General features: G+C 45.7%; 1 protein-coding gene across 1 annotated transcript in view; it reads left to right on the forward strand.

Moving 5' to 3' along the window:
* dpp6a (dipeptidyl-peptidase 6a) overlaps positions 1-20,266 on the forward strand; it is a 1,248,500-nt gene that overhangs the window by 632,946 nt on the left and 595,288 nt on the right. The window contains exon 3 of the mRNA XM_041184706.1: positions 14,867-14,965. Coding sequence (XP_041040640.1) covers positions 14,867-14,965 — 99 coding nt within the window. The remainder of the gene's footprint in view (positions 1-14,866; positions 14,966-20,266) is intronic.

Consider the following 20,266-nt stretch of genomic DNA (forward strand, 5'->3'; position numbering starts at 1 on the left):
CTCTCCCTGCTCCCTAGGCTCTCTGATCCCTTCAGCCCGAAAAGCCCAGCACTATCCTGCCCCCAGTCATCATGATCTTCTTCGCAAGGATTCGTTGCAGTCCCAGCAGTGCCCACTGACCTCTGGCACTGCTGCGACTGCTATAGCTGCCGGCCAGTCAGACTGGCCAACAACTCTTGAGGGCTGTACTTCCTGTCCAATGAGGGTCAGAGGTCTGACCCTCACCTTGTTTAGGCTACTTGCAGTGTAGTATATCTGTGGGCGAACTTTTTAAAAGTCAGTCCATTTGGGACGCTGGCGGTGGGGAGCAGGGAGTATGGAGTGTAGCAGTCCACCCCACTGTGAAATCCAGCCCAATATTTCAGGGAACAGCCCTCTAACTATAAGACCTCCAGAGGGATAACATTTACGGAGGTTAAGTTTGATCATCTTAGTTCTGGAAGAAACTAGCTTGTAGTGAATCTGTAGTATAACCGTATTACTATTGGTGTCTGAGTAATAAACGTGTACTTGGACAACACACATTAGAGCCTGAATCACACTGGATTATTTAACTGTTTAAAAGATTTCCTAACACAAATGATTACGTGGGCCTGGCTGCTTTGTTACCTTCCGGCATGGGCTGCATTACATACAGAATCACAGAATTGTTATAGCGCAGAAGGAGGCCATTCGGCCCATCATGTCTGCATCGACTTTCCCAATGAACAATTCACTTAGTGCCACTGTCCCGCCTCCACCCCCCCCCCCCCCCCCACCCCGCCCCCGTCATGCTGGACATTCTCCCGTTTCAGATAACAGTCCTGTTCCCTTTCGAGCGCTTTATTCAAGCCTGCCTCGACTCTCAGGCAGTGCATTCCAAACCCTAACAACTCGCTGCGTGAAAAGGATTTTTCTCATCACTTTTGCTTCCCTTGCCGATTACTCTAAATCTGAGACCTCTCATTCTCGATCCTTTCGTGAGTGGGAACAACGTCAGCTGTCGCTCAGTGGTAGCACTCTTGCTTCTTAGTCAGAATGTTGGTTGTTCAAATCTCATTCCAGAGATCTGAATACAAAATCGTGTCTAACATTCCCATGCAGCTCTGAGGAAGTACTGCACTTTTGGAGCCGCCACCTTTCTTCTTCTTCTTGAGTTCTCTTCCCGAAGGCAGCTCCAACCCACGGTGTCATGACCTCCACCATGGGGAGGACAAGGAAGCGGCTCCCAAACCCATCCCAGCCGGAATGGGGATCATGAGGTACTGTTGGAACATAGGGACTTAGGAGCAGGAATAGGCCATTTGGCCCTTCGGGCCTGCTGTGTCATTCGATAAGATCACAGCTGATTTGATTGTGGTCTCAACTCCACTTTCCTGTCTGCCCCTCATAACCCTCGACTCCCTTGTCTGTCAAAAATCTAACTCACCCTTAAATAAATTCAATGACCCAACCTCCACTGCTTCCTGCAAAAGTGAAGTCCACATTCTAACGACCCTCTGGGGAAAAAAAAATTCTCCTCATTTCCGTCTTAAAAGGGAGACCTCTTTTTCTTAAACAGTGTCCCTTAGTTCTCGTCTCCACCACAAGAGGAAACATCCTCTCAGTATCCACTCTATCAAGTCCCCTCAGGATCTTATATGTTTCAATAAGATCACTCCTCAATGGGTAAATGCCCAACCTGTTCAACCTTTCTTTATAAGGTAAGCCCGGCATTACATAAAAATATATTACTTCCTTCTATGACATCACAAACTATTATAGTTAACCCTTTGGGACTTGGTCTAACATACTCTACCACACTACACACAGCACTTCAGTTGTATCTCACTAAGGCCATGTACAGCTGCAGTAAAACTCCCCTGCTTTTATATTCCATTCGCCAACCTTAAGGTTGGATGGGCAGCTCAGTTTATTGTCTTAACTGATATTTAAATAGTCTTAATAGACCTTTGGCAGTTTGGCGGGCATGCGTCCGCCGAACTGAAAATCTGAATGGTGCCCGGTGACTTCGGGACGCACGCCCGACATCACCGCACATCATTTTACACATTGGTGAGCAGGCCCCGCCCCCGCTCGCCAACCTGAAAATTCTGCTGCATGTGGCACTCCACTACTGCTTGCTGATCTGAAAAAGACATATTTATCCCTACTCTCTGCTTCCTGTTATCTAACCAACCCTTAATACGTGTTAATATGTTACCCCCTGCACCTTGAGCTGCTTTTTTCTGTAGTAACCTTTGAGTGGCACCTTACAAATGCCTTTTGGAAATCCAAGTACACCACATCTACAGGTTCCCCTTTATCCAGCTTGCTTGTTATTTCCTCAACCAACTCTAATCAATTAGTTAAACACCATTTCCCTCTCACAAAACCACGTTGACTCTGCCTGATCCCATTATGATTTTCTAAGTATCCTGCTAAAATCTCATTAATAAGAGATTCTAGCAATTTCCCTATTACAAATATTAGGCTAACTGGCCTATAGTTTCCTGCTTTCTGTCTCCTTCCTTGAATAAAGTTTGGATATTTTCCAATCCACTGCATCCTTCCGGAATCTAAAGAATTTTGGAAGATTATAATCAATGCCTCTACTATCTTTGCAACCACTTCTTTTAAGATCCTAGTGTGGAGGCCATCAGACCATGGGGACTGGCCAGCCTTTATGTCTAAAACTTTTCCCAGTACCTTTTCCTTGACAATGGTAATTGTTTTAAGTTTTTCCCTCCCTTTCACCTTTTGATTTACAAGTGTCTTTGCAAAGTTTTGTAAGTCTTCTGCAGTGAAGACAGATATAAATTACCTGTTCAACACTTCCGTAGTTCCCTTGTTTTCCATTATCAATTCCCCAGACTCACTCTCTGGAGGACCAGCACTGGATTTAGTTACTCTTTTTCCGGCAAGTTTTTCTACCAATGTCATCTGCTGCGATTGACAAGTCATGTATGTGTGAAAAGAAAAATATATCTTACCTGTCGGACCCTGCCTCAAATGGAGGTGGTAAATTAGACGTCACACTGGCATTACAATTACCTTCCGATCGCCTGTACTTAATGGTGTGCTGATAAGCATTATCAAAGCTCATCCCTGCATTCAGGCTGCAGTTAAAGTGGATATCGGAGACTTTGGATTCAAAATAGCCATCAATGGCTTATGATCACTTTGGATCGTGAAACTAGGACCAAAGAAGAATTTATGAAATCTTCTTATTTCAAAAATCAAAGTCTGTGCTTCACATTCTATCTGAGCATAATTTCACTCACTTGCACTGAGGGCACAATAGATAAATGTAATTGGCCATCCTCCCCATCATCTAACACATGAAAGATCACAGCACCTACTCTGCATGGAGATGCATCACATGCTAGCTTAATCTTTTTGAACACGTCGTAATGTACAAGCATTGTACCATCTGCCGATTTACTTTTACTTTTAACTTGAATGCTTCATCACATTCCCTTGTCCAATTCCACAGAACACCATTCCTCAAAGTTCAATCAAAATGGCTGCAATGAGGTTGCCAAATTTGGTATGTAATTCATTAGGCCCAAAAAGGATCTGAGCTCAGAGATATTTTGAGGGTGTGGTGCATTTCTTATTGCTTGAACCTTACCCTCGGTTGGATGTAACCCATCTTTCTCTGCCCTGTGACCAAAATACTCTACAGAATTTTGAAATATTTCACATTTATGTGCCTTCATCTAAACTCCATGCTTCTCCAAGTGTTGGAGCACCTTTTTCAACCTGCCATCATGGGCCTGCCTTTCGGAGCTGAAATAGGTATGTCATCCAAATAGCACATACTCTCTTCTCTTGCAAACTTTAGTTCATCGCCCCTTGGAAAATCCTGGGGCTGAAGGAACACCAAATGGCAGCCTATGAAACTGAAGTAGACCCATGACTGTATTAATAGTCAAATACAACCTAGACTCATTGTCGAACTCAAGTTGCAGGTAGGCATTTGTCAGATCTAACTTTGAAAAACCTGGCCTCCTGACAACATTGGGAACAGATCCTCCACGTTTGGTAAAGTATCGGGTGGATTACAGTCCAGTACCTGATTTACGGTTACCTTATGTTCCCCATACATTCTTACATGATCATCTGACTTTGGTACCATCACAGTGGGAGTAGCCCAATTACCCAGCTTTACGTGAGAGATAATGTTCTCAGTCTCAAGTTTTTTCAGCTCTTGCTCTACTTTCTCTTAGAGAATAGAGCACTTGAACAATGTGTGCAATAAACTTGTCTTGCATTCCCCTGAGCCTGGACTTTAGCCTTGTACTCTTGAATTGGTTTGGTGGTTTCACTTGAGGGTGCTTGTCGATTACATCATCATGTGATGTGAATTTTGCTCCAACACAAAGAAACTCATTCTGTTTTAACATAAGTGTTGTTAACCAGTTTCTTCAGAACAAGGCTGGTTTTTCAACCTTCACTACAATGATGAGCAATTTTGCACATTGCTCATTATATGAGACTGGAGCCAACACACCTCCCGTTAGAGGAATTGTCCCTCCTGCATAACTTTGCAATTCTATGTGTGATTTCTCCAGCTGATGTTGACTCAGTTTTTCATGGTATGTTGATTCAGGAATCATGCCAACTGATAACTCTTCTGTTGACCTCCATGTTTACCGGAGCTCCATCCAAAGCAACTTTTTTTCAATTCATTCATGGGACGTGGTTAAGCCAGCATTAATTCCCCATCCCTAATAACCCTTGAGGGGAAGATGGTGGTGAGCTGCCTTCTTGAACTGCTGCTGTCCATGTGGCGAAGGTACACCCACAGTGCTGTTAAGAAGCGAGTTCCAGGGTTTTGACCCAGCGACATTGAAGGAGCGGCGATATATTTCCAAGTCAGGGTGGTGAGAGGTTTGGAGGGGAACTTCCATGTGGTGGTGTTCCCAAGTATCTGATGCCCTTGTCCTTTTAGACGGTAGTGGTCATGGGCTTGGATGCTGTCTAAGGAGGCTTGGTGAGTTTCTGCAGTGCATCTTGTAGATGGTACACACTGCTACCACTATGTGTTGCTGGTGGAGGGAGTGAATGTTTGTGGATGGGGTGCCAATCAAGTGGGCTGCCTTGTCCTGGATGGTGTCAAGCTTCTTAAGTGTGTGGGAGCTGCACTCATCCAGGCAAGAGGGAACTTATTTGGACCACAATGCCTTTGCGAAGTTCCACTAGACATCCTTGTGCTTCGGATCATATGGGTCTGAACTGACCCCTCATTTACCTGCTGCTGTTCGACAACTGTATGCAGTGACTGCCATTTCCACCAGTCAGCATTTTCTTTCATTTACATTCTTCCGACATGCCTTGGCAAGATGATCCTTCTTCTTGTGGCTGTAACACTCTGTCTTCAGAAATGGACAATTCCGTGCCCATTGTTGGACTGTCGGAAGTTAACTTTGGCAATGTCAGCAACTTACTGTGACTGCATTCACTTTTTACACCATATACAAATCTGGGCTGCAATGCTCTCTCTTGAAATTCGCCAAAATTACAATGAACGGACAGCTTTTTCAAAGCCATGATAACATCTCCAATGTCCTCACTGGGCAACTGATTCCTTGTTCCAAACCAAGATCTAACACAGGACTACTTGCATGCCAAACAGCATAAGCAGCAAGTGATAGACAGGGCTAAGTGGTCCCACAACCAACTGATCAGATCTAAGCTCCGCATTCCTGCCCCATCCTGGCATGAATGGTGGTGGACAATTAAACAACTCACTGGAGGAGGAGGCTCCACACATATCCCCATCCTCAATGATGGAGGAGCCAAACACATCAGTACAAAGATAAGGCTGATGAAGCATTTGCTACAATCTTCAGCTAGAAGTGCAGAGTTGATAATCCATCTTGGCCTCCTCCACAGGTCCCCAACATCACAGATGCCAGTCTTCAGGCAAGTCAATTCACTCCATGTGATATCAAGAAACAGCTGAAGGCACTGGATACTGCAAAGCTATGGGGCCTGACAATATTCCGGCAAATGTACTGAAGACTTGCGCTCCAGAACTTGCCGCACCCCTAGCCAAGTTCCAGTACAGCTACAACACTGGCTATATGGAAAATTGCCCAGGGAGGCCCTGTACACAAAAAGCAGGACAAACCCAACCCGGCCTCATCGGGCTACTCTCCATCATCAGTAAAGTAATGGAAGGAGTCATAAACGGTGCTACCAAGCAGCACTTGCTTAGCAATAACATGCTCACTGATGCCCAGTACTGAGTGGTACCGGGCCACTCAACCCCTGACCTCATTACAGCCTTGGTTCAAACATGGACAAAAGAGCTGGACTCCTGAGGGGAAATGAGAGTGGCCGCGCTTGACATCAAGGCTGCATTTGAAGGAGTGTGGCATCAAGGAGCCCGAGCAAAACTGGAGTCAATGGAAATCAGGGGGAAAGCTCTCTACTGGTTGGAGTCATACCTAGCACAAAGGAAGATGGTTGTGGTTGTTGGTGGTCAATCATCTCAGTTCCAGGACATCACTACAGGAGTTCTTCAGGGGAGTGTCCTAGGCCCAACCAGCTTCAGCTGCTTCGTCAATGACCTTCCTTCCATCATAAGGTCAGGAGTGGGGATGTTCGCTGATGATTGCATGATGTTGAGCACCATTCGTGTCTCCTCAGATACTGACGCAGTCCATGTCCAAATGCAGCCAGACCTGGGCAATATCCAGGCTTGGGCTGACAAATGGCAAGTAACATTCGCGCCACACAAGTGTCAGGTAATGATCACCTCCAACAAGAGAGAATCTAACCATCGCCCCTTAATGTTCAATGGTATTATCATCACCGAGTCCCCCACTATCAGCATCCTGGTGGTTACCATTGATTAGAAACTGAACTGGACTAGCCACATAAATACTGTGGCTGCAAGAGCGGGTCAGAGGCTAGGAATCATGCGACGAGTAACCCACCTCCTGACTCCCCAATGCTTGTCTACCATTTACTAGGCACAAGTCAGGAGTGTGATGGAATACTCCCCACTTGCATGAATGAGTGCAGCTCCCACAGCACCCAAGAAGCTTGACATCATCCAGGACAAAGCAGCCCGCTTGTTTGGCACCACATCACAAACATTCACTCCCTCCACCACCAAAGCACAATAGCAGCAGTGTATACCATCTACAAGATGCACTGCAGGAATTCACCAAGGCTCCTGAGACAGCACCTTTCAAACCCATGACCCCTATCGTCTATAAGGACAAGGGCAGCAGATGGATGGGAACACCGCCACCTGGAAGTTCCAGTCCCAGTCACTCACCATCCTGACTTGGAAATATATCACCATTCCTTCACTGGTGCTGTGTCAAAATCCTGGAACTCCCTCCCTAACACGCCATTGGTGTACCTATACTACATGGACTTCAGCAGTTCAAGAAGACTGCTCACCACCATCTTCTCAAGGGCAACTAGGAATGGGCAATAAATGTTGGCCCAGCCAGCGAAGCCCACATCCCATGAACGAATAAAGAAAAATAGATTTCTGCAATCTCCAATGGCTTTTGACTGTAGTGCTGCTCAAGCTTACACAAAATGTCTAACAGTGGTTTGCTTTTTGGCTTAGCAGGGGTGAATCCTTGAGGGTTTTATACACTTCTGGACCTACTCCAGTCAAAACTATAAGTTTACCTCCCACCTCCCCCCCACTGTCTAATTAATACCTGGATTATCAGGATCATTGAGCATATTATCATCAGTGAAAAACATCTCTAGCTGCTCCACATACACACAGAAAGACTTTCGATCATGGCTATATTTTACCAGTTGCCAAATAATGCCAGTTGACGTAGCCATCTTTGAAGGTCAGCCCACCCATGTGTACAAACAGCCTTTTGTTTTTAAGATCAGATTTTTAAGCCCATTTCTCAGCAGAAAAACTCCAATGCAAATTTGTTTGGCCAGGGAAATCTATAATCCAACCCTTGTCACCACACTGTGATATCTTGGAACAAAAACAATGATGCAAACAGAGCTTGAGTGCCAACCGAACTGGTTTATTCTGGTTTTGATTTGTATACAAATGTAGACGAGTGGCCACAAGAGAGTGCTGTTACAATATTAAGTTGAGGCTCCATCTGCTCTGTCAAGTGTTCATAAAAGAGCAGAGCAGTTTTTCCCTGTGTCCTACCCATATGTATCCCTCAACCAACATCACTAAAGCAAATGATCTGGTCATATTACGTTGCTCTTTACAGGAGCTTGGTGTTCACAAATGGCTGCCATGTTTCCCACATTAATGCAGTGACTACATTTTAAAAGCACTTCATTGGATGTAAAGTGCTTTGGGACAACTTGAGGTTATGAAAAGCAATATATGGGTGGAACTTAATACATCACTTGGAGGTAGGCTGAGAGGCAGGAGTTGAATCAAGAGGGAAGGCAGAGAGCCCATTGCCTTCCCAACTTCACCAATTATGTTGGAGGCAGGGAAAGTTGAGGATGGCCTTTCTGCTTTTAGGCCACTTGAGGCTATTATGTGGTAAAATAATGGTCACTTAAGTGCCATTCATATTCTACTAGCAACACCTGAGTTATGCACCATGTGGGGAGGATGATCTATAAAAACTGTCAACTTCCCTAAAGGCTTGGTAGGGGATGGTCTCCTGATTGGGCACTCTGTGACCCACTCCAGTGGCAAACACCATCCCTGTGAAATACTTTCCACTGCCCTCATGCCTGATGCCCTCCACCCCTCCTCACTGAAGCCTGCCTGGCTGGCCCCGGCGAGCTCCACAAACTCACCTTGATTATTCCAGGACCTCTTCCATGTGACTGGTCTGGGCCTGTTGCAGTACCAGCAGTGGCCACTGCTCCACGTGGCACTGCTCGACTGAAGTGGTGCAGGTTTTAATTGGCCACGAGTTCTTGGAGACGTGATTTCAGCCCTTAAAAGGGGAGGCCAGATTGCCAGTGCATTCCATCGGGGCTTCTGAAAATGGCTGCAGCGGTGGAGGTGCTGAGGGGGTTGGGGGGGTGGTGCAGTGGATGGCTCGCCACTGCATCCATTAAATTCAGCCCCATAAGTACAATTCTTTATTTTAATAATGGGTCCACCAACTCCAGGTCATGCCCTCACCTCTTGGGGTTGTGTTCTGTCAAAGGATCTCCTTTCATACAATCTACAACCTACTTTCACCTTACCTCTGACCCAAGCAGGTCCACACCTCACCTTCAAACGTTTCCTCTTCCTACCCCACTGCACATCATCAGTATCACCCACTGTAAAGGAAACAGAGAATGTAGCTCAAACCTGAGGTCACTGAACTTAATGCACAGACAAGAGTGACATGGAAAGGGTAGCGGAGAGATCGCTTGCTTTGAATTTCATTGGAACTATGTAAGAGGTCAAGGACAGAGAATTGGAAGGGGAGGGGAGAATTCAAGTTGCAAAACACACATAGCTCACCATGATACTTGTACACAGAATGGAGATGTTCAACTGAGCAGTTATTTGTACTTGCTGTTCTCAGTGAAGACAGGACTATTATGAGCAGTGAAAACTGTTCATTAGATTAACAAAGCACTCTTATGTATGGCAGGATTGTACAAAGCCTTAAAACATGTGATGTGAAGGGAGGTGAATGGGTATGCATTCACTGGTAGAATGTGTTTCCTTTCCTCTCCTACCTAAAGATTTGAACCTTTATTGATTTGAAAGTATTATCTCTAGCAAACTGCAGGCATAGCAGATGGTGAACTGTGCATAATATTGTTCTGATAGCATGATATAATTTTCTAGAATTGCTGCCATGGCAACACTATATTAATGGTGTCTCATAGGGATCAACAACCTTTCCTGTGTTTTTCCACCGATAATGCTTCAGCAGCCCCACGCTAAAGGTCACACTTTTTAAAAAATTGATCACCACTCCTGTCTTGAGATGCCAAAGCACACAAATGCAAATTGTATAGATCATGCGAGTACACAAAATCATAGCAGAGAATTAAATTCTGTAATTCTAGGAAAAGGTGTGGAATTCAGGGCGAGCATTTGAGCACTGCAGTACATAGTAGAAACAATATGGCCCAAAATCCCATGAGACCCTCGAACTGACTTCCAGCTGCAGGTCCTATTCTTCATTACATTTCCACAAGTCCAGCCTCTTCAAACAGAAAAACAGTTCTCCTTGGCATCGTACTTGGTGGCTAACACAAAACAGTCTTTTACTCTGCATTTCACAGCAGCAGCTGTATTTGGTCTCTCTCTCCAGATCTCTGAGTCTGAGAGTCCATGTGCAGAAAGACCAGCTGCCTCTCTTTTGCATCAAGGTGTAAAATTGGCACTTAATTTTCTATAGGTTTCAACCTAGGCCTCTTTCCTCATGACAACCAAATCAGATGGGGCTGTCCCTGGGCTAAGTTGAGTGTGATTTCACTAGCCATGATTCCAGGGCATTCTGTTTCACCTTAAATTAAAGGAGACAGTTTAAAACATAACTGCCATATAAAGTCTTGCATTCGTACAAAAGAAAATGAAAAAGGCACGATTTTGTCTTCTGCCCCGATGCTTTTTCCTCCGAAGTTTCTTGCAGCAGTATCCTGGAGATTGATCTTCAATTCCTGGAGATGCCAGGGCAAACAATGTGGTCCTCACACTTAATGCATGCCTGCTTCATATCGGCGCCCATTATACTGAGGACAGTGGACGTTAAACTGGCTGGAACCCCAGCGGATAATGACATCTCACCAGTCTTATCTCTTCAGTGGCATCATTACTATAGGGAGTAATGCTAAAAAGTTCACTTGTCCAAACCATTGCTGGGAAATATCGTTGCTTATCAAAGGTGACAGGGTCCCATGTTGCACGATCATGCATCAACCTCTGGAACCCAGAAAAGTCAATAACATTCCGGATTCACTGAAAAGAAAGGTGAAACTTTGAGTCCTCTAGTGCAGCAACAACAACTTGCGTAGCTTCTTAATTACAGAAAAGTATGCCACATCATCTCATAAAACATGATGCAATAATACATGCCTAGCCAAATAAGAGGGGGAGCAAAATGGTAGGTCAGAGAGCTGTGTTTAAGAAGATAAAGCGAATTGCGATAAGTTAGAGAGGGGATCCCGGGGATGGAGTCTTAGTTGGTTGAAGGCATGGCTGCAAAGGGAGGGACAGAGGTCAGAGTCAAATGAAGAGAGTCTGGTGGAGTTTTAGCGCTGGATGAAGGAGGGGAAAGGGACATGGCGTAATTTAAACTTGAGGTAGGGAATTTTAAATTTTAGGACCAGGAGCAATTGCTGTTTATCAAGGATTGGGTAATGGCTGCGTGGAATAGAGTGCGGGCAATGGAGTTTGAATGAGCTGAACTTTACAGATGATGAAAGACAGCAGGCTATCTAACGCGAAAACAGTAAAAACCAGGAAGTAAGAATACTAGTCTGAACTGCCCTTGTCTACCTTAAAACGGAACACCAGTGAAACTGGGAAATAAGAGTCGTGGTCTGGGTGCGTGGAGGTGACAAAAACATGGGATGTAGGTTTCAATGGTAATAAAACTAGCAGTCTTTGGAATGGAGAAGAGAATGCACTGGAAACTCAGCTTCGCATCAAATAGGATAACAAAGGTTGCAGATAGCTTGGTTTCAATACTGCCCCAAAGATGCGCTGGGGAACACCCCCTCCTGGAAATCCCCACATAAAGATTGCACAGTAATAGCCTGGGAGTTGTCCACCACCCCCACCTTGGACTGTCCTCCATACCCCTTACTACACCCCCACCCCCCTGACTACACACGATCCCCCTGACTACACCCTCATTCCCCTGACTACACCCCCACACCCCTGACTACACACCCACTCCCCCGACCACCCTCTGCACCCCATAACTATACCCCCAACCCCTCTGACTACAGCCCCACGCCTTCAACTACATTCCCCGACCACACCCGCACCCTTGACTGCCCTGTTGAATGCCCACCTACACACCCCGCCACCAGACTATGCCCACAACTCCGACTGGCCTCTCTAACTGCCAATTACCCTCCCTACCTATGACTATCTCAACCCACTCCACTGACCACCCGACCCCCCAAATGACAAACCCCCACTGACCAACCCACAATGACCAGAACCTCCCTTGACCACTTGATCCCCTCCACTGATCACCCAACCCCCTCCCACTATCCATCCGACCCTCCTTCACGGTCCACCTGACCCCGCCCCACTGACCATCTGACATCCCCCATTGACCACCCAACCCCCCCTCCCACTGGCCACATGCCACATCCCCCCACTGACCAGCTGACATCCTCCACTGACCATCCAACACTCCTCCACTGACCACCAACACCTCCTCCACTGATTATCCAAACCCCTCTACTAACCAAACGACATCCCCCCCACCACCACCACTGACCACCTGACCCTCCTCTACCGAGCACTCGACACCCACCTACTGACCACCCTAACTGTCCCCATTGACCACCCAGCACCCTCGTCCACCTGCCCACCCCCCACTAACCACCTGACCTCCCGCCCCCCCACCACCCCCGCCAATCCTACCCACTTATCTTGCACACTTACTTTCTCCCTGGCTTCTCAAAGTGGCTTGACGTTTAAACGTACCTGCTTTATGGCAGTTAGTGCTGCAAAAAAGAAGGCATGTCTTCCATGCTTTGGACTCAGCTGTCCTCAATACAAGGCCTTGGGAACCCACTGCACTGCCCCTTTCTCACCCGGCTCAAGTCGGAAGGTCAGGCAAAGAAGGTGCAGTTTCATTTTAGGGTAAGTAACGAGGAGTGGAGTGGCAATCTCGGATTTCCACTTCAGAGAAGCTATGGTTCATAGAGTAGACTTTGGGGGTAACTCACATATAATAAGTGAAGTAGGGGGAAAAAAACCATAGTGCCACAATTTCCTCAGATGAATAAGGGGACTATTTGAAAAACGCATTTTGCATGAGAAATGTTAGCAGATGGAAAGTTATCTTCTCCGGATATTCTCACCAACAGGCATGATGCAGTTGATTCAGTCTGCTCTGCTCAGGAAGCTACCACAGATCAGCACTTACAATTTGACACCCTTGTTCTCATCAGCACCACAACATCTGTGACATGAAACCTAGTGAGTTGTATGACTTTGTAATAAATCACAGAAAGAGTCCACAAAAGCCTTGCTCATGGGTAGCTGACGCAAGTGTTCTCAAACTTAGTGGGAATGATCCCACCAAAAATATTCCCATTGTACTCGTAACTCACCAATACAGAGAATTATAACTGCATGCTTATGAAGCTTCTCCTTCTTAGCCTTTGATACTTTGTTTTTTCTTTCACTGCACTGCCACTTCTTTCTCCTTCATGCGTTTCTCTCTCCTTTCCTCTGCCCTCTTTTGCCTCTCTGTTTTTCTGTCTTTCCTGTTTTATTTTTGTTTTACTCTCCCTAACCTCACCATTCTCCCTCTCCCTATCTAGTGTAAATATGGAGTCAGAGCCCAAAGTGAACGGAGGCTCCCTCTTTTAGATTTGGAGATGGGGGTGAATCATTGCTCTTTCTGAGTGGATGAGATGAGTTGGTTTGAGTGATCTGCCTCATGTGTCTAGTTTGTGACCTTGTAATACAAACAGCCTGCATTTAAGCTGATGAAATGAGACCAAATGCACAATAATTAACATTAACATTTAGCCCATTATAAATATGAAGTTTCTAAGTTTGTTATGTTTTGGCACTGTCTGTTTAGTTAAAGGTAAAACGGAGTAGTGAAGTGGGTCGTGTGACCTTCTTCAAATCCTGCTTGACAGCAAGCCTTGGTTGCAATGGGGATAGTGAGGCCCAGACTGCTCTAGTCTCCAAGTCTTCTAGGGAGGTGTTAGGAGTGTCAGGTTTTATAAATAGTTATATTTTAAACTGTCTATTTAATTCCAAGTTAGAATGGTGTTGTTGGGGGAGGGGATGGTCGAGGATTGCTAATTAGCATTTCTATCTGTTACAAGGCCCATGTGATTCATGTTGCTATGGAGATGGGCATAGAGGGGTTGTGTCCATAGCAAGCCATTGTAATATTGGGTAGGATCTTTCTTAAGATATTCCTGAACCTCAGAGACAGATAATTCTGCAAGAACCTGAGGGAGAGAGCAGATGAAGGCAGCCAGTCTCTATTATTCACCATGCAGAAGGCAGGTGGGAGCTCAGATTAAAGGGACCAAGTTCATGAGGATTTAAATAAAGCTGGAAGATTCACCTAACTTTGGCTAGAGGGAGAAATCTCCAGGATAACCTGCATGTAAATGTCAGTTCTGGGATATTTGAAGTTACCCAGCTAGAAAAGGGAAAAGGGAGCAAGCTATTAGGAGCTGAGAATAGCTTTGGACTAGTTCCTGGAAATGAAGTATACACTTAAGGGACAGAATAAAGGGGTAATTGTGGAGGGGAATTTTCAGACATTTTAAAAGTTAAACGGGAGATCTTTTCTGTATTTTAGAGTACAAGCTGCCTACCGAATTGTGCTTAGTCAATGTTGCCTTTAGCTTGTTTGTGACAGCAAAAGTCTTAAAACTTGGAATCTTGCCACGTGACCCTTCCAGTCAGCCACTTAAAATTCAAATATGTCTTTAAAAGCTATTGGTCTCTACGGGGCTTGTAATAAGCTTCGACAACTTTTTGGGAGAGTGAGTTGATGTGAGCATAAGTGTATTCCTTCATATATAAACTTTTCAGCCAAGGTCTTTAGTTTGCACTTTTCACGTGTGGCACTTTTTGTCTCATTTAAAATTTCAAAACAAGCAACAAAAATTAAAAGTGTTTCTCGATTCTTAACACCTCCCTCTTTCTCGTCCTCAGACATTCTTTTCCTGAGCTGCCGTGGTCCTCTCTGTCTCTGGATATATAACAATAAATAAGTCTAATTGTTCTTTGTTATTTTGCATCTGTTCACAGCTGAAGATAACAGCCTGGCATTGAAGGCGAAGGTGAGAATTGAGGATCTCTTCAGCGAAGAATTCCAGATTCACGATGTAGAGGCCAAGTGGATTAACGGTAGGTAGAGTGATGGGTTTATGAGGTGGGGAGGTCTAGCAAAGTGCCACAGTCAAAATGTACAACAAAGGATGTGTAAAATATGTGTACTGTTGGCACTACCCCTTGTACACATGCAGGCACACAAATTAAGAATTTGTTCTTTGCAAGGTGACATTGTAAGAGCGTTTTGTGAATATCTCCTGTTATTTCTTCTTCCTCTGGAAGATAGTGTTTGTAGATAGTTTTGCTAGATATTTCAGACAAAGAAAATCATTGCAATGCATTTCTAGTGTCACCAAGGAATTTTTATCCCGTGAAGGCAGACTTCACATTTGCGCTGTACTGATTCCAGGCTTCTTTGCCAAAAAAAATGCATTGTTCTGAACTGAATTTGTTATCAAACTGAAGGATCAGGTCATGAACAGTTTCAGCTCTAATGGAGTCTTAAGATTTCGGAGAGATTGCATATAATGCCATGGTAAATTAAAAGAGTAAGAATAATAATGGTATTTTATTCAGCAACTTTTATCTCAGCCTAAAGGCTGAACTGAAATGTAATTAGTTAAAAACATGCAAACACATAACAATCATGTACTAAGAGAAAAAATAAACAATTTCAGCAATTGACAGGGAGGTGATGGACGGGATATGTTGAATTAAAATTATATTAATATCATAAATAAAATATTCCTACACTACAAGCACTGAAGCACATATAAATGTAATCATTTAAGCACTTCATTGAGGACCTGAATCATGTGAGGAATAGGGTTGCATTGCGACCTTTCCAACCTGCGTCTTACAGGGTTGAATTAAGTGGTACTTCTGAGTTGCCTTGGAAGAGTAGAATAAACCTGCCCAGTTTAGCATTTAATTGCCTCTGCTCGCCATTGTTCTTTATCTTCGGTTTGTTGCTCCAGAACTCAAGAGCCCCTGCAGTTGAATTCCTACTACGGCTGTGACGCAGATTTTCTATTCCAATTTGTGAATGAAAAGAAGGAGAGATTTATATTGGCACCACATTGTTTGCAAAGATGCAGGTCTCTGTTGCGGAGGAGAGTACTTGTGACCATGTGGCAAGCCATGCTGTATACAGCTTCGGGCCTACCACATAGCCTTACTGCAATTCAAGGCCTAGTGGCTTCTAGCCCTGACAATCGAGAGCTCAGTCATCTAAGTCATTCAGCACTTGCAATCAAAAAAAATCCAGCACATTAATAAAAAATTTGTGATGTCTGGATTATTATTTAATTGGTTTAGGAATGATCTGGAGTTGTTAAATCCCACTTTGTCTGCTGTGTAGCTAGGGCTTCAACATGTGTTGCTCAAATAATGGGAGGGTGGGGTCTTGGGAGGGGTGGTGAAGAGATGAGTGGTTGGAAAGAAAGGGTGAAGGAAGGGGGGGTGTGAAGAGAGGGGGCATGAAGAGAGGGGCATGAAGAGATGGGGCGTGAAGAGAGGGGCATGAAGGGTGGGTGAAGAGAGGGTGGGGCGAAGAGGGCGTGGTGAAGAGAGCGGGGAAGTGAGGCAGAGGGAGAGAGGGAAAGCGGGGAGAGGGGAGGAGAGAGAGAGAGAGAGAGAGGAGAGGGGGAGAGAGAGAGGGGGGGAGGGATAGGGAAACAAAGGAGAGGGGGCAAAAGAGGATGGAGCACAGGGAGCAGGGGAGGGCGTGAGGGTGCCTTCTCCTCCCTCCCAGAAACATGATAGGGTCCCCCTTGTCCTCACTTATCACCCCACCAGCCTCCGCATTCAAAGGATCATCCTCCGCCATTTCCGCCAACTCCAGCATGATGCCACCACCCCTTCTCCTCCCTCCCAGAAACATGATAGGGTCCCCCTTGTCCTCACTTATCACCCCACCAGCCTCCGCATTCAAAGGATCATCCTCCGCAATTTCCACCAACTCCAGCATGATGCCACCACCAAACACATCTTCCCGTCACCACCCCGGCGGCATTCGTAGGGATCATTCCCTCTGGGACATCCTGGTCCACTCCTCCATCACCCCCTTCACCTCAACCCCCACCTATGGCACCTCCCCATGCCCACGCAAAAGATGCAACACCTGCCCTTCCTCTCTCCTCACTGTCCAAGGGCCCAAACACTCCTTTCAAGTGAAGCAACATTTCACTTGCATTTCCCCCAACTTAGTCTACTGCATTCGTTGCTCCCAATGTGGTCTCCTCTACTTTGGAGAGACCAAACGTAAACTGGACGACTGCTTTGCAGAACACCTGCGGTCTGTCCGCAAGAAAGACCCAAACCTCCCTGTCGCTTGCCTTTTTAACACTCCACCCTGCTGTCATGCCCACATGTCTGTCCTTGGCTTGCTGCATTGTTCCAGTGAAGCCCAACGCAAACTGGAGGAACAGCACCTCATCTTCCAACTAGGCAGTTTACAGCCTTCCGGACTGAATATTGAATTCAACAACTTTAGGTCGTGAGCTCCCTCCTCCATCCTCACCCCCTTTCCGTTTCTTCCCCCTCTCTTTTGTTTTTTCCAATAAGTTATATAGATTTTTCTTTTCCTACCTATTTCTATTATTTTTAAATATTTTATGCCCTGCTAGTCTTTCCACCCCTACCCCACTAGAGCTGTACCTTGAGTGTCCTGCCATCCATTCTTAATTAGCACATTCATTTAGATATTATCACCACCTTCAACACCTCTTTGTTCCTTTGTCTGTGACATCTTTTGATTATCTGCTCCTATCACTGCTTGCTTGTCCCTACAACCACACCCCCCCCACAACTTCTCTCCCCTGCCCCCACCACCTTAAACCAGCTTATATTTCACGCCTCTTCTAATATTCAATCAGTTCTGTTGAAGGGTCATGAGGACTCGAAACATCAACTCTTTTCTTCTCCGCCGATGCTGCCAGACGTGCTGAGTTTTTCCAGGTAATTCTGTTTTTGTTTTGGATTTCCAGCATCCACAGTTTTTTTGTTTTTATCTCTATGGATATCCCGCACCTCCATTCCTGCACCACTCACCCACGGGCCCACCAGAACCTTGCACCTCCGTGCCCACTAGACCCCTGCACCCATGTGCCCATCGGACCCCCTGCAGCCACAGGCCGGCCAGATCCCCACCCCCCACTGAACACCTCGATGCTTGCTGGGCCTCCAGCACCCATGGGCCTGGCAGCATCCCCGCACACACAGTCCTGGTGGATTGCCCACACGCTCGGGCCTGGCAGACCACCCAACTCAGTCCCACATGGCCTCTGGACACCCCTGTCCACCCGGGCCTGTGGGACTACCCACCACCACGCTTGTTGTGCGAGACACTGGCCAGCAGTTCAAATTCCACAAATTCCAGGACAAGTGAGGAAAGTACATATTGGACAGTTGGCTGCGGTGGTTGGAGGTTTGTGAAACAGTCTGTGCAATCTGGTAACATGGAACACCTCGCAAAACTCTATAACCAGCACATGGGTATACACAAAAATGGAGAACACTAGTTTGTTATGAGACATGTGTGACACTCAGAACGCAGGCGACCATACCGGAGAATAACAGTGTCTGGACTTCAGACCGCCAGCTCCCAGTGAAGTCAACTGCTCCCAGTAAATCACAACCATCCACAGCCAATGTTGGCTGACAAAATCAAGTGCCACTGATTTCCAGCTGGATTTCCCAGTTCTTCTGGTTGCTCCTAGTGCACTGGGGTCATTTTGGTAAGAACCCTGTTCGATATGGCTGCCGTTTTCACTGGTTTCAGCTGATTTTTCCTTTGGCGGGGTGAATCAACATGCGCTCTTCAAATACATAACCAGTGAGAATGGGTACAAATGAATTGTAAAGTGAAGGCAGAAAGTAAAAAGTAAATGATGAACCTCTCCTGCAGCTTCTGTGTGATTTACATCATTATAAAGAATAGAGCACAGAAGAATAAATTCCAAAATCTTGCATGCCCAGTGGGAAATTTGTAAGTAATTTACATTAGATCTTTGGTCTTTGATACTTTGAAACTAGAGGGAGCCTTGTTCCAAAGCATGTGTTTTTATTATTCTTGTAAAAGAAACTGAAATGCACAAAGTAAAGCAGTTCAAATACAAAACTTATACAAATAAACAGTAAATAAGACATTTATGGGCAACCTTTTTTTATTCATTTATGGGACATGGGAATCCCTGGCTAGACCAGCATTTATCGGCCATCCCTAATTGCCCTTGAGAAGGTGGCGATGATCTGCCTTCTTGAACTGCTGCGGCCCATGTGGTGTAGGTACACCCACAGTGCTGTTACGGAGGGAGTTCCAGGATTTTGATCCAGCAATAGTGAAGGAACAGCGATATATTTCTGAGGCAAGGTGGTGAGTGGCTTGGAGGGGAACTTCCAGGTGGTGGTGTTTCCATGTGCCTGCTGCCTTTATCCATCTAGATGATGGCAGTTGTGGGTTTTCAAGGTGCTGTTTAAGGAGGCCTGGTGAGTTCCTGCAGTGCATCTTGTAGATGGTACAAACAAAAACAAAAAACTGCAGATGCTGGAAATCCAAAACAAAAACAGAATTACCTGGAAAAACTCAGCAGGTCTGGCAGCATCGGCGGAGAAGAAAAGAGTTGACGTTTCGAGTCCTCATGACCCTTCAACAGAACTGACAGTTCTGTCGAAGGGTCATGAGGACTCGAAACGTCAACTCTTTTCTTCTTTGTAGATGGTACACACTGCTGCCACTGTACGTCAATAGTGGGGGGAGTGAATGTTTTTGGAAAAGGTGCCAATCAAGTGGGCTGCTTTGTCCTGGATGGTGTCAACCTTCTTGAGTGTTGTGGGAGCTGCATTCATCCAGGCAAATGGAAAATATTCCATCACACTCCTGACTTGTGCCTTGTAGATGGTGGACAGGCTTTGGGAGTCAGAAGGTAAGTTACTCACCGCAGGATTCCTAGCCTCTGACCCAACTAACATCCCAAGGCTTTGAGATGATCAGGCTCGATGTACCTTTCCTTTACACTTGACCATATCCAGTTCTGCTCCGAGAGCTTACTAAAAATCTAGGCTTTGTGTCTCCCTTTATAAAGATTAAAAAGACACCCTAGTTACTACCTGTCCTTGTTCCCCTGGTAGCCTCTTATCAGTTGTGTCCTCAGGGGTAGAATGACCGTTTGGCACAAGCAGCAGTTCCAGTGTGAGTTTTGCTCAAAATAGTGCCTGGTTTAAAAGGTCTTTTCTTCAATGGGCGGGATTTCACGGCCCCTCCCTCTGGTGGAGTTTTCCAGTCCCGCCGAAGTCAATGGACTTTTAAATGGCTCGTCGCATTTTCCCACCCCACCCCCATCACGCCAGGGCCGTAAAATTCCGATACCTGAGTTT

This window comes from Carcharodon carcharias, chromosome 3 (assembly GCF_017639515.1).
Source record: "Carcharodon carcharias isolate sCarCar2 chromosome 3, sCarCar2.pri, whole genome shotgun sequence".
NCBI lineage: Eukaryota > Metazoa > Chordata > Chondrichthyes > Lamniformes > Lamnidae > Carcharodon > Carcharodon carcharias.